General features: G+C 53.2%; 10 protein-coding genes across 10 annotated transcripts; 6 read left to right on the forward strand and 4 right to left on the reverse strand.

Annotated features, from left to right (window-relative positions):
• A1O3_05622 (haloacid dehalogenase, type II) lies at positions 1 to 794 on the reverse strand (the record flags this gene model as incomplete). The annotated part of the gene is made up of 2 exons (XM_007735742.1): positions 1 to 557; positions 620 to 794. The coding sequence occupies 2 exons, from the start codon at positions 792 to 794 to the stop codon at positions 1 to 3; spliced, it is 732 nt and encodes a 243-aa protein (XP_007733932.1).
• Positions 795 to 1,061: 267 nt separating this feature from the next.
• Positions 1,062 to 1,811, forward strand: A1O3_05623 (uncharacterized protein; the record flags this gene model as incomplete). The annotated part of the gene is made up of 1 exon (XM_007735743.1): positions 1,062 to 1,811. One exon carries the CDS (start codon positions 1,062 to 1,064, stop codon positions 1,809 to 1,811), a length of 750 nt encoding a protein of 249 aa, XP_007733933.1.
• A 1,199-nt stretch (positions 1,812 to 3,010) lies between these two features.
• Positions 3,011 to 3,805, forward strand: A1O3_05624 (uncharacterized protein; the record flags this gene model as incomplete). The annotated part of the gene is made up of 1 exon (XM_007735744.1): positions 3,011 to 3,805. The coding sequence occupies one exon, from the start codon at positions 3,011 to 3,013 to the stop codon at positions 3,803 to 3,805; it is 795 nt and encodes a 264-aa protein (XP_007733934.1).
• A 683-nt stretch (positions 3,806 to 4,488) lies between these two features.
• A1O3_05625 (uncharacterized protein) lies at positions 4,489 to 6,766 on the forward strand (the record flags this gene model as incomplete). Its single annotated transcript, XM_007735745.1, has 3 exons — positions 4,489 to 4,746; positions 4,803 to 6,431; positions 6,479 to 6,766. 3 exons carry the CDS (start codon positions 4,489 to 4,491, stop codon positions 6,764 to 6,766), a joined length of 2,175 nt encoding a protein of 724 aa, XP_007733935.1.
• Positions 6,767 to 7,366: 600 nt separating this feature from the next.
• Positions 7,367 to 8,714, forward strand: A1O3_05626 (uncharacterized protein; the record flags this gene model as incomplete). The annotated part of the gene is made up of 2 exons (XM_007735746.1): positions 7,367 to 7,704; positions 7,754 to 8,714. The coding sequence occupies 2 exons, from the start codon at positions 7,367 to 7,369 to the stop codon at positions 8,712 to 8,714; spliced, it is 1,299 nt and encodes a 432-aa protein (XP_007733936.1).
• Positions 8,715 to 9,329: 615 nt separating this feature from the next.
• On the forward strand, positions 9,330 to 11,099 carry A1O3_05627 (uncharacterized protein; the record flags this gene model as incomplete). The annotated part of the gene is made up of 3 exons (XM_007735747.1): positions 9,330 to 9,698; positions 9,759 to 10,225; positions 10,277 to 11,099. The coding sequence occupies 3 exons, from the start codon at positions 9,330 to 9,332 to the stop codon at positions 11,097 to 11,099; spliced, it is 1,659 nt and encodes a 552-aa protein (XP_007733937.1).
• A 1,480-nt stretch (positions 11,100 to 12,579) lies between these two features.
• On the reverse strand, positions 12,580 to 13,944 carry A1O3_05628 (uncharacterized protein; the record flags this gene model as incomplete). The annotated part of the gene is made up of 2 exons (XM_007735748.1): positions 12,580 to 13,816; positions 13,871 to 13,944. 2 exons carry the CDS (start codon positions 13,942 to 13,944, stop codon positions 12,580 to 12,582), a joined length of 1,311 nt encoding a protein of 436 aa, XP_007733938.1.
• A 2,636-nt stretch (positions 13,945 to 16,580) lies between these two features.
• A1O3_05629 (uncharacterized protein) lies at positions 16,581 to 18,609 on the reverse strand (the record flags this gene model as incomplete). The annotated part of the gene is made up of 3 exons (XM_007735749.1): positions 16,581 to 17,717; positions 17,766 to 18,038; positions 18,085 to 18,609. 3 exons carry the CDS (start codon positions 18,607 to 18,609, stop codon positions 16,581 to 16,583), a joined length of 1,935 nt encoding a protein of 644 aa, XP_007733939.1.
• A 446-nt stretch (positions 18,610 to 19,055) lies between these two features.
• Positions 19,056 to 20,787, reverse strand: A1O3_05630 (STE/STE7/MEK1 protein kinase; the record flags this gene model as incomplete). The annotated part of the gene is made up of 3 exons (XM_007735750.1): positions 19,056 to 20,238; positions 20,289 to 20,446; positions 20,500 to 20,787. The coding sequence occupies 3 exons, from the start codon at positions 20,785 to 20,787 to the stop codon at positions 19,056 to 19,058; spliced, it is 1,629 nt and encodes a 542-aa protein (XP_007733940.1).
• Positions 20,788 to 21,787: 1,000 nt separating this feature from the next.
• On the forward strand, positions 21,788 to 26,163 carry A1O3_05631 (transcription elongation factor SPT6; the record flags this gene model as incomplete). Its single annotated transcript, XM_007735751.1, has 3 exons — positions 21,788 to 21,952; positions 22,008 to 25,842; positions 25,895 to 26,163. The coding sequence occupies 3 exons, from the start codon at positions 21,788 to 21,790 to the stop codon at positions 26,161 to 26,163; spliced, it is 4,269 nt and encodes a 1,422-aa protein (XP_007733941.1).
• Positions 26,164 to 26,687: the final 524 nt, after the last annotated feature.

The following is a 26,687-nucleotide window of genomic DNA, read 5'->3' on the forward strand; positions in this document are numbered from 1 at the left end:
TCAGCCTCGTGTAGCCGAGTCGCTCGTGTATTTCTCCACGGCATCGGCTACTTCCTCGAGACTTTTGACGACTACTGTCGGTGCCTCTCCGAGTCTATCCTGCCAGCCATTTCCTGCTCGATCGACCCAGGCTGCTTGCATGCCCATTGCCCTGGCCCCGGTGACGTCGAAAGGATTCCCGGACACAAGCCACATCGAGCGCTCTTGCCCGACCTTGTCTACCCGTTCAGCGAGGTATTTGTAGACCTCTGGCGCAGGCTTGAAGGCCCCCACAAAGTCCACGGTTATGATGTCCTTGAAGACGGAGGAATCCAGATCGCTGGATCGCTTGACCGAGTTGGATACCATAGTCTTCGTGCCATTGGAGAAGACAACACATGTGATGCCCGACTGTTCTCCCAGTCGTCTCAATGCTGGGTTGACATCTGGAAATGTGGACAGAGAATCATACGCATCCATGAGTTTGTCCGCGTCGGCGTCTGAGAGACTCACACCATGTTCCCCCAGAGCATGATCAAGTGATTTGCGAGTAACCTCGGAGAAATGCTCATAGCGTCCTTGATAGATACTGTTCAGTCACGTAGAAATAATCGATTACGCCACATACGCTTAGACTTACTCATGCTATTTAGCCTCCACGTGTATTCCAGTTGGTACTTTCTCCAGACAGCAGCAATGGAGGCAGCCTTGTCTTTCCCAAAATGTGAGCCAAGTTGCTGTGCTATGCTCTCGGTGGACAAAAGCGTGCCGTAGAGATCGAAGGCGACCACAGTCTTAGCCATCGCCGCAGCCATCTTGGTTTTGGCAGCCTGTCTCTGTGTCGTTGTTTATATAATGCAGCACAAATAAAACACTGTCTTGGGGCCTCCGATACGAGCTGGAATCATGACGAGATGAAGCATTCCCCACCGTGCCACCAGTACGGAGTACCTAGGTTTAGGAGACCTTAGCCTTAGCCTCCACGTCATGCTCTTGTAAACGCCCCTTTCAGCTTTGGCTCCTCCTCCAGCCATGCTCGATCCTCGACTTTCCCTTCCGACGGCTGCTTCAAACAAATATCTATGTGTCACACAGAAAACACCAACTTCGATGCGTTCCGTGACTTTCTGTTTACAGCCATCCTGGACAAGTCCTCAGATAGGGCTGGGAAAGGTTGCAAGCGCGGCTCAGTCCGGAAAAAGACCACGCCAGCCCAACCCCCCTTGACCGAGCCAGAGCCTTCAGAGCTTGCTGAATTTGCAGACTATCTGGCTGCCGAGATCTTCGCCAGCTTCCCGGATGAGGTGCAGAGCCTATCTCACGATGCCCTTCAGAACGACTCAGCCCTGTCTGATAAATGGTCCTTGCCACTGACCATTTCTGTTTTGGAGGAAGTCGCTGCACACATGCCCGGTGAGGTCAACGACAGTCTGACAGCCTACGCGCTGATTGAGCCACCAAAATCGGATCTCCAGACCTTTGTTGCCCCAGTGCTGTCTGCATACATCACAGCCGTGACCACACCGCCCCCTAAATGGACTGAAACAAGGACGGATGCGTGCGAGATTTGCGGGCGCGACTGGGTGCCAATGACCTACCATCACCTAATCCCGAAAGAGGTGCATGCCAAAGTGTTGAAAAGGGGTTGGCATGAGGAGAAACGACTGAACAGCGTTGCCTGGCTGTGCCGGGCCTGCCACAATTTTGTGCACAGGATGGCCTCAAACGAGGAGCTAGCCCGTGAGTGGTACACCATCGACCTGATCTGTTCAAGAGACGACGTTCAGAAATGGGCTCAATGGGTTTGCCGGGTCCGGTGGAAGAAGGCTTAAAGGACGGTATCGACCAAAAATCTATGAAATCGCACTCTTGAAAACGGAGCGAATCGTCATATTGCCATATTTTGGAAGACCGCTTCTTGCGGACAAAGACTGCTTCCTTCCATGGGACAGCCAGTGACCTCGGGCCTTTCGTGCAATTGAGATGCCCTGGATGGAAGGCTGTGGCCCCCGCTTTTGTCACTAATTGTGAAAACTTGTTTGTGCTTGCTTGCTTGTTTGTCAATGAAGCAACTTGGAAGGTATATTGCTTCCACTGCCGTACTCTGGATCCTCTCCTTCTCTTCAAAAAGAAACAGCCTTGCTGCTTTCAAAATAGTGAGAGCATACCCAAGTCCGGGTAGCAGACAGACACGCTCCACAATACCTGACCGCCGATATATATATAACGCTCCTCAGTACCATTTCGCCGCTGAGCGTGAACGATCCCCAGGACCCATCGCCGTTGTGGTCAGACGCTCAGCCCTTTTCTCTTGGCCGAAAGTGTGAGTGCTTCTCGACTACTTAAATCCCACACACCTTAGCCATCATCTTCTCCTCTTACCTGGCATGCGAGACCTTGAGATCAAGCAGTCGGTTGTTTGCCACGGTCTACCCATTCACGTGTTCACACACATTCACAACAAACACAAACACATACCATTCTGCCATTGTCATTATCGTCATCATCAAGAAAAGTGGTTGACTCTATTGTTGTCGGTTAGGCATGTTGGATCTTCGCCTCGATTGTCACTGGGGGTTGCAGCCTTACGGGCACGCAGACATCACAACAAAGAATTTCTGCCGCACCCTCCCCTTCACTGTCACCTTCACCTTCACGGCACGATCCAATATGGCAACAATAGTGAATTTCGGCGCAACAGCCAAGACAATTCTGCCAGTACCTCACAGAAGATAAATACAACGCGTGCGTGCGATGTGCGCTTCTTCCCTTCTTCTTTCCTTGCCATATCCTCACCGTTACTGTCGATCTCAACAAGATCCAATCTCGAGCAAAGCAAAGCAAAACTCAACAGCAAGGATCATCGACAGCGACAGCGACAGCGACAAGCTTGTCATCCTCAAGCACATCCTTACCCAAACAAACTGTAAGTGAAAGCCACCTCGCCCTCACCCTCACCCTCACGTTTGATCCTCATGCTGACCAATCCCCAATAGCAGCCACAGTTACAAGTACAAGGTACCCACACGAGATGGCGACTGGCAACAGGGTCTCTTCAAGTGTGCGTGATCTGGCGGTTGACGCCATGATCCGTGCAGCCCTGGGAGCGCCGGACATCACGGTGGCGTACAGAGCAGGTGTCGAGTCTCTGCTTCGCCGGGCCGAGGAGGCTAACGTGCTCGGTGACATCCGAAGCCTCGAATTCGAGGCTGAGGTTCGTCGTCGTGTCACGGTGGCGATGACGCACGTCGAAGCGGGGGTTCGGTCAGGGTTGACCCAGTTCCAGTTGGACACCTTGCGTCTGTTGGTGGGTGCGGTTGAAACCCGCCGGGACTCAGTCCGACAGATCTTTGACCAGGTCTGGGTTGATGAGGCTCGGTGCCGCGCCATCGACCTGTACCAGTACGGGGAGGGGTTTTTTGTTAGGGTAGGACCCTCCGGGCCGATGGCCGACCATGGGAATGACCATGGTCTGGAGGACGAGGACGAGGATGAGGAGATGGAGGATATGGAGGAGGTTGAGGTGGTAGTGGTGGAGGATGAGGAGGAGGGAGCGTCCAGGCCGATGGCCGACCACGAGAGTGATCGTGGTCAGGAGGAGACGGACGGGAAGACGGACACGGAGGAGAGTGAGGAGGAGAGCGGAAGCGAGGACAGCAGCAGCGAGGACGGTGACGACGCAGCTGGTGCTGGGGTGGTTGTTGACAGTCTCAGGCCTTGGGTCTGTCGTCGGTGCCCCAACCACCGCGGTGTCATGCATTTGAGCAGCCTTGTGCGCCACATGGCGATGGTGCACAATGTCGTCGGCTTCAGGCCCCGGCAGTAGCTAGTTTTGCTTTTCCGGTTCTCATATTAGCAGAGTCCCAGGCGTGGGCAGCATCACAAACACCATTGAGAACCCAAAACCCCCACTGCGTTTTGATTCCAGCCTCCATTCACAGACAGTCAAGTAAATACCTCGTGGTACGACGGACTAGCAACCTTGGTAGTAGTGTAGTGTAGTCACTGGGTACCTAGTGTGGTCACCGTTGGTGTAGTGTAGTGTACTACTCCATACTCCGTACTTCGCTCCCTTTCTCCGCAGAAACCAAACCACACCACCCAGGCGCACCCTAGCTAACTAGGTGCCACCCCTCCAAACCTTGCAGTTTCCATGTCTTCACGGCCCGACTCGATCTGCAGCTGTTGACCCTGCCCCAATCTGGAATGCCCTCGTCGGCAAATGCCATGAGGCTTGAGAACAGCAGCGCCGACACTTCTGGTGCTTTCCCCCCAAAAGTTCCATTCGCATTCAATATTGCTGTGACTTTCTGTCGCGTCGAGTCAGAGTTGGCTCGCCTCTGCCTCCACACCAGCCCCCCGGATTTCTTTCATCCGATCTGACGGAGTCTCCTAAGCCCTCGCCCTCGCAATACTAAATTGCTATGTGCCGACGTTCACCCGTCGGCCTCGATTGTTGCGGACGGAGACAACAAAGACACGCGTCCACGGACTGCGATTGATTTCACCATGTCGTCCATCTCGCCTGCCGGGTCTTACTCGTCCACCCAACCTCAAGACCCGGGCAGCGCGTACAAATACGAAGACCACTCAGAATATCAAATCCCAGGCACTTATTCCAACCAATTCGAGGTGCCGTTGTCAATCCCCAGATCTGAGCCGGAGCCCCCACAGACAAAGTCCACAAGGCCACAGTCAGCCGGCTCGTCAGAACCCAAGGTCCGGCTGCGAAAAGCCTGTGACAGCTGCAGCGTGCGAAAGGTCAAGGTAAATCACATCCCCAACGGTTGCGACGGCGCCAAAAGCTGAATGAATCTGGACAGTGCGATGAGACCGGACCTCCATGTAAATCCTGCGCCGCCCTCGATATCCCTTGCACCTTTGATCGCCCGAGTCGACGCCGGGGTCCTCCAAACAGACATGCAGAAGCCATCAAGAGGCAGAAGCTGGAGGGCGTGGCATACGAGGCATCCAGAGGTTCACCCACCCACGATGCTGCCTACAGTTTGGCAGCACTCTCAGCTCCCGTTCCCCTGTCCGCCGAGTCGATCTGCGATTTACCCACCTTGAAGGTTTTGCTGGACGACTATTTCACTTATATCCATCCATTGATCCCTCTCCCGCACGAGCCCACGTTCCGCCGATCCTTCGAAGCAAGAGAAGACAGAACAAATAGTAGCTTTTTGGCTCTGATTGCGGCCATGATGGAGTGCCTGGTGGCTTCATTCCCTCGGAGACCGCGACAGCTCTTCATGTCCGAGCCTGGCAGGTCGCAGTTTCCGAATGCTGGGGCGTTGATCGATAGGTGTCACCAGATCTTTGTCGAAGCTCGAGGCCTTGGATACCAAGACAGGCCGATGAACCTTTACGATGGCATTGCCAGCTACCTGACAGGCCTCGCCGCTGGCTATGTTTTGGACCTTCGGCGCCTGCGGTTGTATTTGGGCGAGTGTACCATTATCACGAGGGAATTGAACTTTCACCGTCCGGAAAACTATCATCATCCTCTATCAGCACCCGGCCACACATACGCTTCTGTAGATGACCATCAACACCCAATCGTCGACTACATCTATCAAGAGTCTGGTCGGCGTCTCTTTTGGTTGCTCTTCGTCGGCGCCATGTCGGCCCGTCAACTTGATGATGCTGAAGGTGATTTATTGATGCCTCCAGTATCACATGCAGAAATGCTCCCACCTCTTCCCTTAGAGGTGGACGATGAATTCATCACAGAGTCACAGGTGTTTCCACAACCACGCGGCGTTGTCTCGGAATTGGTGGGCTTCAATTTGAACGTCAAGGTCTTCAGGGCCTTTCACTTTTTGGCCGCCTTGGAAATGGCCTTTGGCGCTAATACCGTCTACGATTGGGACCGACAACGTCAAATCATCCGCCGCGCTCTACAGAATGTGAAGGATGCCACTCGAGATGCCCCAAAGGAACTTCAGCTAAACCCAGCCAACGGATTTGGCGAATGGCCACCTACCCAGACCGACATCTCAGCATACTCTCATCTGTTTAATGATCATGAAGGAACCAATACCGACCCCACTTTAACCCCTGTGAGCACCCGGGGCCCTTTGTCGGTGCAGCCGTACTCGAAAAGAGCCATACAATTCGAGATACAAAAGGCCAACATTTATGCCACGCAACTTTCGTCGAGATCATATCTCGTGGAGCGGTTCTGGAACCTGTATGAAATCGTGGACCGCGACAAACTGGCTTTGGCTTCTGAAAAGTCGGGGACGAGTTCTTCTCCCACAGCAGGTATACTGACCGCGGGAATGGAGCACGGATACAGCAGACAGATCGCCGGGCGGACCCCAAGTGATAGCCTGATGGATTCGGGCGAACAAGTGATGGCAGTTGAGCGCGAGGATATTGTGCGTGATATGGCCCTTCTCCTCAAGAGCATCAACCAGGTCAACATGGAACCGAACGGGATGAGTTTCGTAAGTCGGACCGGGTCATCTCGACCGCTCATGCTGATTGTGTACAGTGCAATAAAATCCGGACCGTCGCCTCGACGTTACTCGAGACCAAGCGCTCGAGAATGAGTGTGATGCCTACCCTGGACTCGGAAAGTGTCAACATCTACCTCAACACGTTCCTAGAGATCTTGTCGAGACTCGAAAGATTGGGCCCAGCGCGTTACCGAGGCGTGGCCGACACTTCTAATGGAGGTCTCCTGCGAACTCCCGAAGAAATTGAAGAGGAAGAGCTTGTGCACTGGGCGAGCTTGAAAGAACATCAAGAGAGATTTGTCCGGTCCAATGGATTCTGGTAACGACAGTTTGCAAGAAATCGACGCAGATAATGAGAGATGAACATTGGTGGAGCTGACTGCACGACCGGTTCCAGATAGGATAATAAGCATGATTGAGTGAAGACCAGGTCAATTGTTGCCTTCTGGTTGAGATTGCGTCGATCATTTCAGCAATATGTGTTCGTACTACCGTGTAGTATTGTAATTAGTATCAGTCCACCTACTACTACCTCCGTGCAGTTACTATGGATAATAGTAGTGGTCCTATGGCTCCTTAGGCATCGAGTCTTGGCAATGGCGACGCGAAGAACTTCATATTTGATCGTAACTCATCGACCTCACCAGGTGCTCTACCGAACTGCCAGTTACAAGAGGCAATCCCTACGGTCGTCTCGACGAAAATCTCTGACTGGGCGAGTCCAGGACGGAGGACGACGACGCTTCTCGACGCGAGCCTCCACATTGATGATATCAACTAGAATGGAAAAGGAATCTCTCCTTGCAATGACCAAGCTGCTACGGTCCATATGAGGCCTCCAGCCTTGATTTATCCTGCATCTCCTCTCGGCCGAATGCCGTATCAGACCCTAGCTCTGAGACAGTGGAAACGAAACTGCGACCATGAAGCCTTCCGCATCGACGCCGCACCGGACTTCAAGACCGAGACCTACTCCCATGCCTCCCAGGCCAATAGGGGAGCAAAAGTACGATCCGGAGTCGGGACAGGTGTACTCCGAAATCGAGGTACGCTTCAACAGGAGACAGTATTCTGACTGGATCGGCGAGCCAAAGACTCCAGCTTTGGTCAAGAAACCGCGTCCCAATGAGCATGGTGCCCGTTCACTGGCCGACATGGCCAAGGTCAAGGTTGCCACGCAGTTCCAAAATCTGACCCCGGACCATTTCGCGGCTGTGCCTTGGTCGATCGCGGAGAGGGTGTGGAATCAGCTGGTGGCTATGTAGGAAGTTGCTCTCATTCCACGTTACTCAGCTAACAAGTCGATACAGAAGAGGCGAAAGCTTCCATGCTTGGAGGACTCTTGCCGCCTCGTATCCCGGCGAAGGCGAGTTCGGCCAACCGAAATACAGATACCTTCTAGACATCAAACGACCGTTGCTTCCACTGACCGACTATGTTATGGCCGTTACATCCCAAGAGATGAGATGGTTGACTTGTCTACGTGTGTCACCTAAGCAGATGACTACGGTTGACCTCATTTCCATCCATACGGTCACCAACTTGGCGGTCCTCGACCTCTCCGACGGACAGGTGACCATAGACAACAACGTGTCTACGTTTGATGAACGGGTGATGCGGTCGTGGGCGGAACTAGCAGCGTCAGGGAAGGCATTTCAGCATCTACGTGTCATCTTATGTGGCTGGCAGGAGAATCTGTCAGATTGGATCTTCAGATATGCTGATTCCTTCCCATCACTGTGCCATATAGTTCTCACGGACTGTCCGAAGATGCATCAGCGGAATCGAGGAGACTGGGAGGGTGTCTCGCAGGCGGCAGGCTGGGAGGCACGACATGCGAAGAGAAGTGCCAAAAGTCTACGTCCTATCATTGGAAACCAGGACTTCTACTATGGGTCGGTATCTGGCTGCTACTATGGCAGCATGGAGCTCTTCGGCAGCCTCGCGCATACCCGGCGGCCGAACATCGTGGGGAGGCTGCCGGTGTTGGAAGTCTGGCTAGGATCACCTCGTCAGTGGTCACACATTATCGACGACTTTCCCTCGACGCGGACGATATTTTTCGACAATGTGAGAACTCAGGCCTGGGCCGAACGGGAAGGCCTGTCTCAGCTTAGCGGTCGCGATCACACGAAGAGATTGCGGAACCAGGAAATGGTCTCACAAGGGACGCCGTCTCCGCCAGCCAAACGGGGGCCGAAACGGAGGCCGGCGATGAGATCGAAGGTGTCCAGCGTCGTGGACATGCTCAATGAGTTCCAGGGTCGATAGGATAGTACACACAGTACGGAGGACGGACCAGGAATACAATCTCAGTCCCCGCGAGCCATGGAGGTACAGTGTTATGGAGCCAAGTGCCTTGGGCTCAGGGTGCATGCCAGAAACAGTAATGGCGGTTCACACTTCGATAGTATTAAGCAAATCTCCAGCTGGTGCACCCACCCTGAGCCCTGACCAACTGGTGGTAAGGGCTTATGCTCGTTAGGGCGACATGGTCGGTTGTAGAACAATGAATGAAACCCAGGCTGCGGCGGCCTGGGGAAAGGCGCAGGCGCAGGCGGAGGCGGTGGTAATGCCTCACCTGAGCGCGTGATTCACCATCACCATCAAACAAACACCTCACCTTGAAAGTGTCGCGAGACTGCAAACGACACTCACCACCTTCGATAACCATTTGCCTCAGATAGCTAGCATACGCCTGAGTCGTGCTGCACCATATGCTCGAGCGACGTAGCACCACTACGCCGCACGGTTGCTGTGGTTGAGCAGTTTGCCCTCCCCGCCTTCTGGGATTCCAGCCTCCTGCCAACATTCCATCCCAAATCCTTCAGAAAGAACACCATCACATCACCACCAAGCGACTAACCAAACCACTGCCCAGCGATAATGTCGACACCCAATCGGGAGCCCCCTTTCAATTCTCCTCCCACCTCCAGCAGATCAAGTCTCGACGCACAGTCGCCCACTGGCGCCTCCAGAACAACGTCACTGCGCATCCCCTCCATGCCCAGCGCCGCCGCTCAACACCGCCAGAGTTTTAACGAACTACGCGGCCATCCTCCCTCCCCTCGATCACAGCGGCAGCCTTCCCTCTCGCAGCTGGCTGTTCAAGAACTCATCGACAATCCTCCAATGAAGAACCCAGATCCCAAATTCGCAGGTCGCGACTGGACCACCATCAAAATCAAAGAGCTAGTCAGCCCAGATGACCTCCGATTTGTGGACAATGACACGGCAGTGGAAGCCGCTACAAAGGTAACATGAGGCCCCTCTTCACTCGTTCAAGTCGTGAATATCAGGTCTGACCAGCTCCAGATTCTGGTCGAGTCAGCGGCCCCTGCTCTCCTCGTTCGCGAAAATGCTGGCTCGCCTGTCATTGGAACATTCGACTATCGCGACCTCAATGCCTACCTGCTGTTGGTTGTAGGACTGATTAAGCCCGATGACAACGACCGCGCAGAAGAGCTCCAGAGATTGGCTCAGCAAGCACGAGAAGGAAAGGCCATGCATCTTCGAGATATCAAAGAGCTCAGCAAGAAAGAACCCTTGACATTCCTGAGCCAGGAGTCGGATTTGCTCAAGGCGATAGAGACGTTCGGCAAGGGTGTCCATCGCGTTGTGGTCGTGGATGAAACGACCAAAGAGGCAACGGGGGTGCTGAGTCAAACACGACTGATCAGGTTCCTCTGGGATTATGGCAGGAGTTTCCCGGTTTTGGATCAATTGTATACGCAGCACTTGCGCGATCTCAAGATTGGATCCAACGACGTCGTGGCGATCAAGTAGGTAATTTGCTGTCCGTTGCGTGTCTCAAATGCTAACAACTATCCCAGTGGCGACCGACCTCTAGCAGAGGCCCTCATCCTGCTCTGGACAGAAGGGGTTTCCTCTTTGGCAGTGGTCGACCACAACTACAATGTGATCGGAAACATCTCCAACATCGACGTGAAGCTGCTCACCAAGTCCACCTCTCTGCCTCTGCTGCGAAACACCTGCATCCATTTCATCACCGTTATCCTCTCCACGCGAGGCATGCACGAAGGAAAAGACTCGTTCCCTGTCTTCCATGTCACCCCGCTGTCGACGCTCGCGTATACAGTCGCGAAACTCGTCGCCACCAAGTCTCATCGCCTGTGGATCACGGATCCTGCCTCGCCAGTCTCCTCGGGCCCACCCACGCCCTCGATTCACTCCGCGACGGTCGCCCCAACTTCGAGCCATGCCTCCTCCGTCTTCACGGGCAGCGGAGCACAGCCTGTACCAGCTTCGACAGCCTCCGATCCTTCTTCGACCTCTATTGCCGATCCTTCCCCGAAAGCGCCCTTCATCGCGCCGACCGGGCCTAGCATCTCCGCCTCTTCGTTGCCTGGTGCCCGTATCTCCGGCCGTCTCGTCGGCGTCGTGAGCCTTACGGACATTCTGATTCTTTTCGCCCGCGCTGGTGGGATGGGTGATGTCGCCGACCCAAATGAAATTCGCATGAGACGCCGCCGCAGCAGTTCGAGCAGTGTGAGGAAAAGCTTTGACCTAGGCCCGCGTCCGTCATTGACTGGGCAAGGATCGAGTTTGTCGCGGGCGTCGGGGGAACATTCCAGATCTCGGAGAAGTAGTGCCGCAGGGGCTGCACCACCGGGAAATGGAGCTGGAAAGGGATGAGCTCGACTTGGTGAAACATGGGGTTTTCGAGATGAAGAGAAAGACTTGCAGACGTCGAGCCTCGTTGAAGAAGTCGGCGACCAAGCAACAGACAGGACTGCTCCTCGGGTGGCAAAGGTGACGCAGTACTGTGGTTGATCGTGCGGGCCAGTGAATCGGATCGAAGAGAAGCCAGGCTGAATGCGCAGTTACTAGTGCTTCGGAGATTCAAGCTCCAAGTCGGGATCACGGTCCCATTGCATATACCAGACATAGACATGTGAGCGACAGAACGAAGGGATAACCAGCAGCAGGAGCACGCCGCCGTGTCTCCAAACGTTACCTTTGTACGTATGTACCTAGTTATTGACAGGCAAGGAGGGGAAGAGGCAAGTGTGCAGTGCCGTTGACATAGGATATCCTTCTTCTATTCTGCTGAACTCGCTTCCATCTTCCATGGTCCATCCTGCTCTCATGGCTCCCTCGTAGAGTGCACTATCCACTCGAATTTGGTGTCGACAGCGACAGCGACAGCGACAGCGACAGCGACGATAGGAAGCGTCGTGACTGAGAGTAGTTCCCTGTCTACTGTGTAGTGACCTAAGATAGACCGGGTCGAGTTGCGTTGCAACGGAACTTGATTCCACATGTTTCATATTGTTTGTTTTATCCTATGGTGTTGCTTGCTGTAGGTGTGTATATATTGAGTTGTTTTGTTTTTATTTTCTGCATCTCCATCCCAGGCAAGGTAGCTAAGCTTTCCAACCCTGCCTGACGATCTGACAGCTTTCCTCTCACTTCCTCTCTCTGAATTATGCCCATATGATATAAGCTAAGGGACACTCCATTCCCCACTGGCATGTATGTGTATGAGATATTCGCTCTTGTGCACCTGAGGCGGTTGGGTAAATAGTTGAATCCGGGTAGATATGATATATGTAATGAGTATTAGAAGTTCAAATTCCCACTTTTTGCTGTTAAATGGCTGATATTAACGACGACAATAGCGTGACGCTCCCGCCAAGAAGAAGACAGCGGACGAGAGACAAGACAGTGCCTGTCACCAGAAGCAGAAAAAGAACGAGAGCTCCTTCGATGAGCATATATAGTATAGTATAGTCGAATCGAATCGAATCGAATCCAAACAGGCGCGCAGCTAACCTTCTGAGTGAACAATTCAAAAAGCAAGGAGCCAGCTGATCCAGGGTCGAGGCCAAGGGTTTGTTGTAGACAGGGGCGCGTATTTTAAGCCAGCAGCCATCGAAGCATACAGCCAAACATTCGCGGCAGCTGTGTGTGTCTCTGCGCCGACGGGAGAGGAGATGTGTTCGATAAGACAGCCAAATGGCTCGAAAAACAAGAGAGAAGCAGTAAGTAAGGACGAGGGTTGTCTGGACATGGCGGATCGGTGCATGCGAGCGGTGACTTGTCCAACCCGCACCAACACCGCCAGTGACACAGACGGACGGCATCGTCCACGCGCGTAGGTACAGATAAGTCTTCATGTACCAACATTGCTGCCGCCGCCAGACCCTGAAGTCTCGACCTCGGCGCTGTCGTCCCAGCTTCCGTCCATGACGAAGTGGTCCCAAAAACCCTCTGTGGCCGGTGTGATCTGACCTGGCGTGAGGGCGGTTGCGCCGCCAAACCCGAGACCCTTGGACTCCTGGCTGAAGTTAAAGTCCAGACCAGCGGTGGGAAGGGAACTGGCGTCGCTGGCAGTCCGGGCGGCCGCCGAAGACGTTGCGTGCGTGTCTTTCGGTGTCGAGTCAGAGTTGGTATCGTTTGTACTCTCGACACCCTGTTCGAAAGCCGCGGGCGCCAAGGTCACCGCCATACCCTGGTAAGCCGAGGGTTCGACGGGCATGCCTTTGATGCCGCCTACATTCTGCATGTCGTGCCATGGGTAGTAGGGGTTCGAGACATACTGGTCTGAACCGTGCATGAGCATGGCATAGCTGGGGTCATTGGAGTCGAAGCCAGGTGCGTGAGCAAGCATCTGCTGAGACTCGGGAGGCAGTGAGGTGGTGAAGGGACTGATCTCTTGCCATGGCATCGGGAAGGCATTGGAACCCGTCTGTGGTGGTACTACGGACTGGCTCTGTCGGAGGTACTCTGGATCCGGATTTCTCCCGTCCATGTTCACTTGTCCAGCAGATGGGTCTCGGGGCTGTACTGAAGCTGGGGTAGACATCCTCCTGTGGTCGAGTGAACCGGGCGGGTCGGATGTGGGAGGGGACAGTCGTTCCTGCTGGGATGGCAATGAGGCCATGGAGAAGGCCCTGCCATGGTTGGAACGAAAATTAGGATGATGGGGAGATGGATATGGGGCAGACCGGTAGGATCCGCCGGCAGCCGGCGAAGCCATGTGTGGGTGGGATAATAGAGGAGAGGCAAACATGTTGGGCCTTGAAGGGTAGGCGCCGTTAGGATACTGAGCATATGGGTTTTGGATCATCTGTTCCATTGCACTTCTCATCGCCACTTGATTTGTGAGGTAAGCGGCTAACCGTCGATTGAAGTCGGCGGAGCCCGTCTGGAGATGTGCTGTGAGGCGTCGGTACTGCAGGGGTAAATCATCATCCTCCTCTTCATACATCTCCTCATTGATGACATCTTGCTCGGTGACGCGCAGTGACCGTCCTGTACGGCGTTTGTGGATTTCAGAAGCCCTTCGTGCTGATTCGACGCGAGCTTCAAGACTTCGGTCACTTCTCCTTGACGCGGCGATATATGCTCTTGTGCACAAAGTCAGCGTGAAGACCCATCTTCCAGAATCACGGTTGCTGTACCTCTCCTGGTTCTCTTCATGAGTTCGTTCGGTCTTAAGCGCTTTGGCAGGTGACGTCGTCCTTAAGGGAGGCATTTTGTAACCAGGGCCGGAGTTGGAGACGACTTTGAGCGTTGACAGCTTCACAGCCTGAAGGACACAATATTCACAGGCAAGGAGATAGGTGAACTGGAGACGTTGCTGCGGCGTCGGGCAAAGAGGTCAATGTACTTTGAGTCACTCGGAAGCCAGGATGTCTTGGGAAATGGACAAGTGGAAAGATGAAATGAGATGCGATGCGAGGAAGAGGGAACATAAAAGGGAAGCTACACCAAGTGGCGATGCCGCAGAGGAAATCCTGAGGGGATGATGGCCAGCAGAGCAGCGTAGAGTTTACCCCAAGCTCCCCTAGGAAGACGGCTCGTACAACGTTGGTGACGCTGGTGACGCTGAGGACTGAGTGGATACAAACGTCCAGGAGACACCTCCCATATCCAAAGTTATGTAGCCGTAGCGTCGATGGCCGGGGTGGACGTGGAGGCGATTGTTGAAGTGAGGATCGGGCGCATCAGGTAGTAGTATTCTGGCGTGTGGCTGTGAAAGCCGGCATGATCGGGTGGCCTGAGAAGTTCTCCAAGGCCCGAGGAATACTCGTACCTGCAAGGACATCCATGCTGGTCGGCTGAAAGTAGGTACCTCACAATGGGCAACAGGAGCATAACGAAGGGAATGGTGTCGCGGAACAGCCATGCCGCCCTTTCTGCGATCGTCCTGTGCCCACTGCCCAGTGCCCTGTGCCCACACTATCGACAGGGTCCTCCTAATCCTTAGGAATCGAGGGGCCACCATCCTCGAAGCGGCAGGTCGGAGTGAGATAGAGTTTGACAGTGCCGCTAGGCCAGTGATCACGGCGGAAGGATTGGTAGATCCACGTCCTCTGGGATGTTTCTCTCCCGCGGCCCCTGTATTGATCCCGCTCGTCGAGGAAGTGTGTTGGCGGCCAGCCAGAATCCCCCAAATTCCCGTCCCACGCGTCACCAGCAATAGCTCTTCTCTGCCGTCTGATACTGCGATGGTACCCATCTCGTGCTCCCCAGCTCCAGAGACCTGCCTTCCAAGGGGTTAAGGGAGCCCCTAGGCAACAGCCCCTAGGCCACCTCGGTGTCTGCCCGTACCAATGTCCGATCTTCACGCAGCCGTCATTGGCTCTAATGGTCATACAGTAGTTCCAGATCCTAGCGTGAATCGCCAATCGCCCGGTTTGTAACTGTTGCCACGTCAAGTGACGGGTTTGACGGTGATGGCAGCGGGATAACAGAAGCAAAGTGACCTGACTTTGAGGCGGATCTAGGATTCTTTTACCGTCGTAGCAACGACTGGCCGGGAGTCCTTAGCCCAGACGCTCGCTGCAGGATACGGATCCTCTGTAGAGGTTCGCGGAAGGGGTAGGTATTGGGTTGAGCAGAGAAACCTTACTCGGGAGCTCTGGCGAGCTCGATCCTGGCGTTGAGGGTAATACGTAGAATGTTCACTGCGGAGCTGCCGTCATTTGGCCTGTGCAGAAAACCCCATTACCAGCATCGTATTTTGTCAAATTATGTGGTCACCCCCCTCCCCTGATCATTGCTACGCCTCCCTCCGGTCCGCAGCGGAATATTGTGGGCTTGGGTCTAGCACCCACCCACGAGCCAACTCTAGAGGCGATCGTGGAGGACCGTGGAGGAACATAGTGGACGAAGTTAAAGGTAGGGTAGCTGGTGCTGGACCGAGCAGTCTGGCGATGATCGTCGATCGGGGAGGGGTATTGTTTGCTGCACTGTGTAATGGTAACTTGCATGAAGGTGGCTCCGGGAAACCGCGAAACTATTGCTAGCATGCGGTGGTCTCAAGGACCAACTCTTTGGCTGAGACAATTCCGGCGGAAGTATGGAGTATGGAGTATCTCCGGAGTACTGTAGGTATTCCAAATCTACTGGAGTAAAGTCAAAGAGTAGAGTCAGGAAATCGATCTGCCGGGTTTCCCATCGCTGAGTTTCGTACAACCTCCAGGATCCGCAATCTCAAAGCTGTCCATCTAATTACCCACTGCATTTCCTACCTGTCAATGGACGCCTCCCAGCTTCAAGAATGATCTTCTCGTGTCTAGTGGTCCTTGGGACCCTGACACCCTGCCTATACCTTGCTTAGTATCTCCTACCCTCGCTCTAGTATCGCTCTGCTAGTCCTCCTGGAATGTTCTTCCGCCCCGGGGTCCCTGGCATCTGCAAGATCAGATCTGTCCTCGGATCTATTGACCGCGTGCTGATCGGTCGATCGCTGCCTATCACTCTCCTTGACACTGGTCGAATTCCCCCGGTCGGCTGATGGTGGCCCGTACTCTTGCAACGCCAATGAAAGCTCCCATTGTTTGCGAGCGATGAATACTTCGCTGCTATTTCAGGGCAAAATTATCGGCACAAGGGCTACAGTGGAAAACCGGGGATAGAAGACCTTCCACGAGGGAAGTCAAAAGGGAAGTCAAAGGGAACACAGCACCAGATTTGTACAAAGAGAGGGGTCGGAGTTCGAGTTCTGCATCGGAACCAGAGAACGGAGTGGTGTCAACTGTGGCATGGTATCTTCAGGAGGCGTTTCATTCGAGTTGGTCTTGAAACTGTGGCTCGCGCGTCATGTTCCCGTTTTTGCTGGCTGCAACAATTTCATAATGGTTGAGGACGCAAGCCTCTATCACGCTAATTAATTCCCAACGAAGGTACATTGCCCTGCTCTTCCCGCGGCTGCCCATTGAGTTCGTAAGACACTTTGAATCGCATCTTGACCGCATTGCCTCTTCCAACTGGCACCCCATTGAGAATGATTTCTTGCTGAATGGTGTGCCGTGATTTAGGTCGCATCTCGCGCCCACTCTGGGGCCTAAGCTCCAGTGAGTAGCTCTTCTCCACAGCAACATAAAACTGTACACCACTGATTGGTTGATCAGTGGTATTTGAGAAGCGAGCGGTTATTTGGATGGCTGACTGTCCTGATGGCCGTCGTGGTTCAAACTCGATCTCAATGGACGACGACAGTACTTTCACAACCTTAGTCCCTGGCAATGATGATTCGAACGTCCAATCGTCTTCAGTCAGCTGAGAGGAAGCTTGTTTCGGTGCTGTGGATGCCTGTGGTGCCGGCTGCGTGTGCGCCTGGTGTGGCGTCGATGGCCGAGAACTAGAGCCTACCAGAGCTGCAAAAGGGTCGTTATGTGCTTGACTGGGCTGTCGAATCTGCTGCGCGGCTGGTATGGGAGTTGCAGGCTTGGAGGCCGGCAATGTGCTGGTAAGGGATGCAAATGCATCATAGTTTGGTTTTGGCGAAGTCGCAGTCTGCCAATGAGGCGCTGGAGGTTGAGTTGGTTGGAAATTGAGGGTGTTTGAAAAGCTCGAGCTCGGAGGTGCGCCGGTTGTTCCCCCCGGGCCCAGGAAGATCGAACCCAGTGGCGCAGGATCGGAGTCTCCCAGGGAAAGACCAAGTAAGTCATCTTCTACGGTCTTCGGCGCAGCTGATGTCGAAGCACCAGGGCCAGCATCAAGGAGAGAGCCATTGCCATCTGTGGCGGCCAGCGCAGAGGGCGGTTCTGGGTCGAAATCGATCAAGGACAACTCGTTTGCGGCGTTTTTGCCAACTCCTGTCGTGGTACCCAACGTACCCTTCGCGATCTGGTTGGCGGCCTCGACGTTGCCTGCTTTCATTAGTTTGTACCTCTCTATTGTTCGATGAATACTGTCGTTGATCTCGAGAAGCTTGGCTACTGCTTCCGCGTCGTCAGACTCTTCTTCGCACATCTTTTGGATTTTCGGATGTGCACTTTGAAGCGCTGATGCCAGTTCCTACGCTGCGTTAGCAACAGGCGTCAATGGGCGTTGGGGACCCAATACCTCAAAAACGTCTCCTTCTGCAAACTTTTCGCCTTCCCTATGGTTCTGGAGCATCTCTTCCAAAATCTTGGCCTTATGTTGGATTTTGGCGACCTCTTCGGCTGCTTTTGCACGATAATCTGTTTTATGCCTTGTGTCGTAGCCAGCCATCACCTTCATCAGTCTATTTGCTTCCTGAAGATCTTGGGGTCGGCCCCGCCGAATCAACTCTTGAAGCTTAGCAGACTGTGCCACTCGATCCTCCTCCTCCATTTCCTCGGGAGACTGGAGATTCTACAAGGCGTCAGTATGAGTGCTGTCTTGTAAACGTGTGCCTTACATCGCTCGGATTTAACACTGCCGCGTCTTCTCTGCGTATCTCTGGAAACATGTAGCCTTTGTACAACAAAAGTCGATGCATATCTCGGATAAAGCCTAGATCTTCCTTGTACCTCGAGGTCTGACATATTGTCTGTCGCCATTCTTCAATAGCCTCCAAGATTCTGCCCTGTACACGACTTGGGCGTATAGGAGGCCGTTCAGGGAACCGGCGGACGAGTTCGTTGAGGAATTCCTTCGTGCTGATCTGCAAATGGAAAGGATAGCCACAGTTCTTGACGCAAATGTCTAGTAATGATAGAGCCAGCATGGCGACATTTGGGTTTCTGTGATTGATAAGTTGGACAATGGCCATCGCAGCCTCCCGGGGCGCATTGCCTTTCTTGGAGTTTATCAGGTCGACGATCTCGAGGTTCAAGGCCAGATTGGGCTCGAGGTTGGCTACCGGGTCGCAGGCATTGTAGATGTACCGTTGAAGCGTCGACCGTGGCGGTGCGAACCCTTCGAACTGGTTCCTCGACGCCATTCTAGCAGAGGCCGCTTCCATTTCTAACGTGAAAGAGTTGCAATCAGTCGGGGCCTGACCCTCGCTGGTGAGACTGCGGTGCGCATCTCGGACGTAACCGCCAACTGCCAGTAGTTGAGGCCAGGCTGTGACGAAACCTTGGCGGCTCAGTAACCCGTGCTACTAGAACTGATAAGGGATAGGCGGAGGCAGCGCGGGCCGACAGGAGTCGCAGCCTTGCTCAGAGCTCAGCAGTAAAAGATACTACCTAGTATGTCGCAACTGCGGCCTTTCGAATCATTTTCCGTCTAAATGTTTCCCATATCACGAGGTTATACAATGAATTTGAAGATGCTTGTAGGGGTGCTACGCCTGAATATATGCTGGGCCATGCTAGGGTGCTCTCTTCAACCACATATGCTTTACGCTCACAGTCCCAAACCAATTTCGACAATGTTTCCCAGTTATCACCGTAGTCGCCGAGGACTAGCTATTCCCGCACTGTACGATGTCGGTGGTGCCGGCAGATCCTTCATTGGTGGAGCCGGTAGTGGACCTGATGGTGGTGGTTGTCGCAAGGAAAGTGGCGGACTTCCTAACGGGTTTCGTCCATTGATCACAGAACCGCTGCTACTTGTTCGTGGAGGAAACATTGGCCGCTGGGAGGGTTCAATAGCGGAAGCAGGCTCAGGAATGTTATCACGGTCGTTGTACCCAAGGCGATTTGCACGTGGTCCAACTCCAGTCGGTGCATCTCGCGTCTCCAGGGACAGGTGTTGTAATGACAGCGGAGGTGGGGGTGATTTTTCCACGAAACCCGTCGGTGTGTGTTGAACCGCAAATTGAGGGGCGGCAACAGGTATATGACCGGACACAGGAAAGTGTTGTTGTCTGGTAGTAACAGGTGTGCTCCGAGGATCACTTATGAGGGATGCTGTAGATGCGACGGAATTTGTGTACGAGGCATCAGAGCTTGTTCCGTCGCTTTTGAGAGATTTTGGGGCCGGAGGTGCTAGATAGGATTTGCGGTTGTGTCTCTCCATCATCGAGACAGCCCACTCTTGCAAATCGACCGGAGTTCTCTTGGCAGCTTGTAGAAAGTTGTCCCTATCGTACAGCTCCCGGGGTGTAGGTCTTTCGTCCGGGTTCTTTAATAAACACTTGGCCACAAAGTCTTCCAAAATGGCCGGGAAAGCTTCGCTCTTGGGTAATTTCGGTGCAGGCTCATGGACAATGGTTTGTAGAAGGTCAAGAATACCCATCGGTCCAGCACTGGCTCTGTCGCCTGCAGCAGAGTCGCTAGAGTCGAAGGGGAACCTCCCAATGGCCAATTCCATCACGGTGAGACCAACACTCCACACATCTGATTTGATGGAGTACGCTCCTCCCTGGATTCGCTCCGGTGCCATGTATGTCGAGGTGCCAACGAACGTGTTCGCGACCGAGTTGACGGTTTCTGTAGCAACTCCAAAATCACATAGCTTGATCATGCCCCGAGAATTCACTAGGACGTTTGAAGGCTTGATATCCCGGTGCATTATGCGATGTGCTTCGTAGAGGTAGACCAAGCCACCTAGAATCGATTCGGTTATTTTCCCAAGTACGTCGACACGTATGGGTCCAAAGTCTTTCGATATACGATCCAAGGAACTAGCTGTCATTAGTCCTCCAAAGAACCCTCTGATGATTTGAGAACTCACCCGCAGTCCATGTATTCCATACAAAGCACAATATCACGAGCTTCATTCTGAAAAGCACCGTAGAATGTGATCACATACGGCGAACTACAGTCGTGCCCAACCTGCAGTTCCCTCACAATTTGCTTGCGGACATTTTCTTTCGCATCGACTCGAATTATCTGTCCTCCTGTCAGCATTTGAGACATTTTGAAGGGGTATTGTTCAGGCCCACCTTTCTGGCCATGATCACTTTGGTAGAAGCATGCATGACTTTACTGACAGTACCTCCATTGCCAGCACCCAACTCTTTGAGGACTATCAGGTCTTCGCTTCGCAGATCCAGTTTGAATTCCAAGCCGATTTCCAACGTGTCTGTCCGGTCGCTATCGGAATTGCCCAGGGCACCTGGAATTTGCGAATCACCTTCTGAGGGATTCGCGGCCCGTGGAGGTGGAGCATTCAAAGCCAGCCCCTTCACGTTCTTCCTTTTCAATGTCCTGGTCTTGAACGGGTCAGACATGTTGTCAGGAGTGTCTGGGCAAGCCTGGGTACGATATAATCGACGGTTTCTTGTGATGGTACCGTTAGGTTGAGGTTCGAGGAAGAACGGAGGTGCACAATACGTTCAATTGAATCGGTGAGCGCGGGTATGTGCAGAGAAGTAATTTGGGAGGCTACCTTAGACCTCAAACGGGATGACAGCCTGAGCCATGGGCGCTTAGATGAAGGACGGTCTGCTGGTGAAGGAATGGGTGGCGGTTATCTTGCTCCAGTCAACGAAGGATGCCCGACCTCGAAGACAACTATGCCTGCGTCTGCTAACACTGAAGAGTGCAAGTCGTCTGAGTGTCACAAGAGCACGTTAGACCAAGGCTTCGAGCCGCAGGTGACAGAGGGTTGAGTTATAAGGAAAAGATGGAATCGTGGAACTCGGCTTCTGCGGACAGGGGGAGGGTAGGTTCGGACGGCTGTTGACAATGAAGGCGTTTATTTCGGGAGTGCAAATGCAGAACAAGGGAGATTTCAACAAAATTTCATTGCATAGGTAGATGATAGTCTGGAGAGATCACCAATAACATGGTCTAGGTTCAAGCGAAGGCGCCTATTCGGGGGGCCTCAGTCAGTTACGATACGCAGTTCGAACGCAGGCCGTCGAAGTGAGAAGAGTCTAGTCTCAGTTGCGCGGCCTGCGACTTGACCTGGAACGCTCGCCCACCAATGGTGTGAGCTCTAGACTCCTTTCACTGCAAATGAGACGGTGCAAATGCTCCTCCGTAGCAAGCTAGCAGCGGAGGATGGCGTTTGCTTTGTTTGCACCCATTTGCTGCAAAGGAAACTCTGGCGAGAGCACCGCAGCCTTTTTGCCCTTGAACGTTCCTACCAGCAACAATGCTTCACTGCGACTTGTTGCCAGACAGAGGAGTGCAGAGGTCAGATTATCAGGACACCGTCTAATCTCCGCTCTTCGCCTTGTGTTTGGCTCATCTATTGCGCGCCGCTCAAGCCGCCCCGGCTGCACCATGGATCTCATCGATGATCGTGCAATCCTTGACAACGAGGATGATGACGAGTCCTTTGACGAAGATACGGGTGAGGTGAAGGAGAAGACAAACGGAACCAACGGTGGCTTCGATGACTCCTCGGACGAGGAGGAGGACGATGACGACGAAGAGGCCGCTGCGGAGGTGAGCTCCACACCCGACCGCGCCTTGGATGTGGTAATGTTAACAGCTCTTTTAGGTCGCTAAAGACTTCATCGTCGATGAAGACGAAGAAGACGAAGAAGCCCGCCGAGAGAGACGACGCGAGCGAAAGAAACGGCGCCGCGAGGAACGTGAAGATGAAGGGCTTGATGAAGAAGATCTCGAGCTGATCGGATTGAAACCCAATGAGGGGGCACCCGAACCCAAATTCAAACGACTCAAACGTGGTCCACGCGAAGATCGAGATGTTCAACAGATCTCCGGCGTTAACGCCATATTCGGTCAGTCCGACGAGGAGGATGACGCACCCGATTACACTCGTCGAAGTCGTCCCGATCGCCGGGGGTTGCAGGATGAGTTTGATGATTTTATCGAAGAAGATGTGTTCTCCGACGAGGAGCAGCAGCGACAGCGCGAGGACGAAGAGGTGGCGCGGCCAAATCGAAGAGGTATCCCAGACTTGGGTATCGCAGATGCAGCTGGCCTCGATGAACAGGCTCTAGAAGACTTCCGTGCTGCCTTCGGTGATGGGACTGATTACGACTTTGCTCTGGAAAAAGAGGAAGAGGCAGATGAAGTTGAGGCCGAAAAGGACAAACATCTTGACCTCAAGGATGTGTTTGAGCCATCGCAGCTAGCCGAGAAGATGTTGACTGAGGAGGACAATGTCATTCGGTATGCCGATGAGCCAGAACGACACCAACTTGCCAGAAAGCCGTATCGGCATGTTGAACTCACAGAGGACGAGTTCAAAGAGGAAGCCGGCTGGATATCTAATCTCATGCTTCCGGGTAAGCAGTTCACCTCCGACCTTCACGAACCTTTCAGGCGAGCCATCGCACAAGTTCTGGAGTTCATGGTCCGAGACGACTACGAGGTTCCCTTCATATTCCAGAATCGCAAGGACTATCTTCTCCACGTTGTCCAGAAAGTCGTTGGAAGGGATGAAGATGGCAACGAACGGACAGTCGCAGACGCAACGCGATTACTCGTCCAGCGCGATCTATGGCAGATTTTTGAGCATGACCTGAAATACCGCGCTGTGATTGAGAAGCGACAGGCACTGCAAAAGACTTATGAGGATCTAAAATCCACTAATATCCCCGAGGACAGCACGTTTCAAGAAATGCTACCTCTTGCAGCGACTATGGAAGAACTTCAGGATCTCCAGGACTATCTATATTTCCAGTACGCATCACAGCTCAAGGATTTGGCGCTGACATCCAACGGCGAGACGAACGGAATCAACATGTCCCAAAAAAAGGCCACCACGAAGACTGTGTACGAGGAGATTCGATCTTCAAAAGCCTTTGGGCTTGTCCGTGCCTTTGGCATCACTGCCGACGGCTTCGCCCAAAACGCCGCTCGTCAAGGTATCCGTACATATGCAGAAGATCCCAGTGACAGCCCGGAGAATCTAGCAGACACCATGATCGATGAAGAGTTCCCGACGGGTTCCAAGGTTCTCAAAGCTGCAAAATCAATGTTCATCGAGGAGCTGACGAACAATCCAAGATTTCGAGGGCTTATCAGAAGGAACGTATACATCGAAGGTGTCATAGATTGTCACCGCACCGAAAAGGGTTTGAGAAAGATCGATGAGCAGCATCCATACTATGAGTTCAAGTATCTGCGGAACCAGGACTTTCGCTCATTCTCCCAACGACCTGATCTGTTTTTGAAGATGCTGAAGGCCGAAGAAGAAGGGTTGATTGAAGTCAAGGTCAAATTGCAAACCCTCGAGAATGTCAAGAAACAGTTCTACAAGTTTATCGAAACCGACAACTACTCCACCATTGCGGATGCTTGGAATGCGGAGCGGCGCGAAGTTGTCTCGGCCGCCGTAGAGAAAGTGATGAAGCTTATGGGTCGATTGGTCAAAGAAAACCTCAAGGAACAGTGCGAGAACGCCATTGGAATCGAATGCCGTGAGGAATTTAACCAAAGACTTGATCAAAGCCCTTATCAGCCCAGAGGTATGAAGAAGGGTACAACACCTCGCGTTCTCACATTGTCCAATGGTGGCGGAGCCGTTGGTCGCGATTTGATCTACTGGGCATATGTCAACGACGACGGCAGAGTCCTCGAACACGGTCGGTTTAAGGAACTTGGCCCTGGTGATCGTGAGCGTAACATCCCGGACGGTAAAGATGTCGAAGCGCTGCTTGAGGTCATCCGACGAAGAGAACCCGAAGTCATTGGAGTGTCAGGCTGGAGCCCTGAAGCCCGCAAGCTGCAGTCAAACCTTGCAACGTTGGTCCAAAATCATGACCTTCGAGGTCCGGTGTTCTCCGATGAGGATGACAGAGACCGGAGCGAACTTTTGGAGGTGATCATTGTCAATGATGAGGTCGCTCGAATGTATCAAACGAGTGACCGAGCGAAGCACGATCATCCTGGATTCCCACAACTGGCTCTCTACTGTGTTGCTCTGGCGAGGTATATGCAAGACCCTCTGAAAGAATACGCCGCATTGGGACGAGACATCGTATCGATCAGTTTCCATCCAGCTCAGAACCTCCTGCCTCAAGAGAAGCTCCTGAAGAAGCTTGAAATGGCTCTGGTCGACACTGTTAACATGGTCGGGGTGGACATCAACGAAGCCACAAGCGACAGTGCCATTGCAAATCTGTTGCCGTATGTGGCTGGTCTGGGTCCTAGGAAAGCCTCCCATCTCCTGAAGGTGATGAATTTGAATGGAGGATTCATTACCACTCGTGAAGACCTGCTCGGTCTTAATGAAAAACACCAGGCAATGGGATTCAAAGTGTGGAGCAACGCGGCAGCCACATTATACATCCCCTTTGAGCAATCGGAACCTACATCAGAGTACCTAGACGGAACGCGCGTCCACCCTGAAGACTACGACATTGCTCGCAAAATGGCCGCCGATGCCCTCGAACTGGACGAGGAAGATATCGAAGCTGAGCGACAAGAGGGAGGGTCTGCTGCTATCGTACGCCGCCTTATCCGAGAAGAGGCACAAGAACGAGTCAATGATCTTGTCCTCGAAGAGTATGCTGAACAACTGGAGAAAAATCTCAACGCGAAGAAGCGTACCACATTGGAAAACATCCGTGCTGAACTCAACGAGCCTTACGAGGAACTCAGAAATCCGTTCCGCAGCAATCTGGGAGAATCGGAGATCTTCACAATGTTCACAGGTGAGACAAGGGAATCTCTGCAACGAGGTATGAACGTCCCAGTCTCTCTGAAGCGGATCACAGATACCCACATCGAGGGAAAATTGGATTGTGGCTTGGATGCAGTCGTCGAGGATGGCCAATGGTCGGAAACTGGAATGTCGCCGAAGCAATTATACACCCTGCACCAGACTGTGCAAGCTCATATTACCTCCATCAATCGAAAAGACTTCACGGTCACCGTGAGCCTGAGAGATGACCAGCTGAAGAAGCCCTTCAAACGATTCAACCACAACGACCGCAATTACGACGAATGGGATGACCGCGAAGAGGCACAAGACAAAAAGCTTTTGGAAGAAAAGACAGATTTGGGGAGCCGCGCCACTCGCGTAGTCAAACACCCCCTCTTCCGGCCGTTCAATGCCAAGCAAGCAGAAGAGTATCTGGCCAACCAAAACCGTGGCGATGTTGTGATCCGACCGTCGTCCAAGGGGACCGACCATCTGGCAGTGACATGGAAAGTTGCGGATGGTATTTTCCAGCATATTGACGTACTTGAACTCGACAAGGAGAACGAGTTTGCTTTGGGCAGGACTTTGCGAATCGGTGGGCGATACAACTACTCTGACCTGGACGAGTTGATCGTGCTGCACGTCAAAGCCATGGCGCGGAAAGTGGACGAGATGTGTGGCAACGAGAAGTTCCAGGACAAGTCCAAGGCGGCACTAGGTACGTTGAACCTCTTCCAAAAACCGTGGCAGATGCTAACCCGTCCGATCAGAGGAATGGCTGACCACATACACCAACGCGAACCCCAAACGGTCCATGTATCAGTTCTGCATCAATCGAGATCGACCAGGGCAATTTCACCTGGTGTTCAAGGCCGGACAGAATGCGAAACTGATGGACTGGAGTGTCAGAGTGATCCCACAAGGATTTGAATTGATGAAGCAACCGTATCCCACAATGCGCGACTTGTGCAACGGGTTCAAGCTCATCTTCCAGAACATGCATCAAGCAGCGGCTATGGGCAGAGGGGCCAGGAGATGATCTCGGCGACCATAAATGGCGTGCCGGCACCATGATTGACTCTAGGCAAGAGTCCTGCTTTCCAGCGCCCGGTACTCTTTGAAAAGCATCCATAACATTCAGGGAAATTCCCGGTTACCAGATGTGCATTGGGCACGGCGGCGGTGGGCGAAATAACACGCGAACCGACTTTGTAATCATCTGGATTCCAGGACTTCATCTCTTCAGTTTGCTCAGTGTCTCGCCGAACCTCGATCCTTTCCATAGCGTTTCGTGCATTCACCGCGGCGATCGGCATGGGCCAAGGAAGCCCCTGAGCCCCATTAGTGCGGTACTGCTTAAGCAAGGCTCGCATACACTGCACAGTACGGAGTACATGCTGCCCGGCAGTCACACCACGCGGGGCGAGGGTGGAGGAGACCTGTCCCCAGCGAAGGAGTCGTTCTCTTGTGCGATTTAGAAGACTCGAATGCTTCCAAAAGGCGTTCAGGATCTGGGCTCAGATGCTTGCCATGGGAGGCAAGGCGAATGCTCCACGCTGGTGG

The sequence above is a fragment of the Capronia epimyces genome, assembly GCF_000585565.1.
Source record: "Capronia epimyces CBS 606.96 chromosome Unknown aczIQ-supercont1.4, whole genome shotgun sequence".
NCBI lineage: Eukaryota > Fungi > Ascomycota > Eurotiomycetes > Chaetothyriales > Herpotrichiellaceae > Capronia > Capronia epimyces.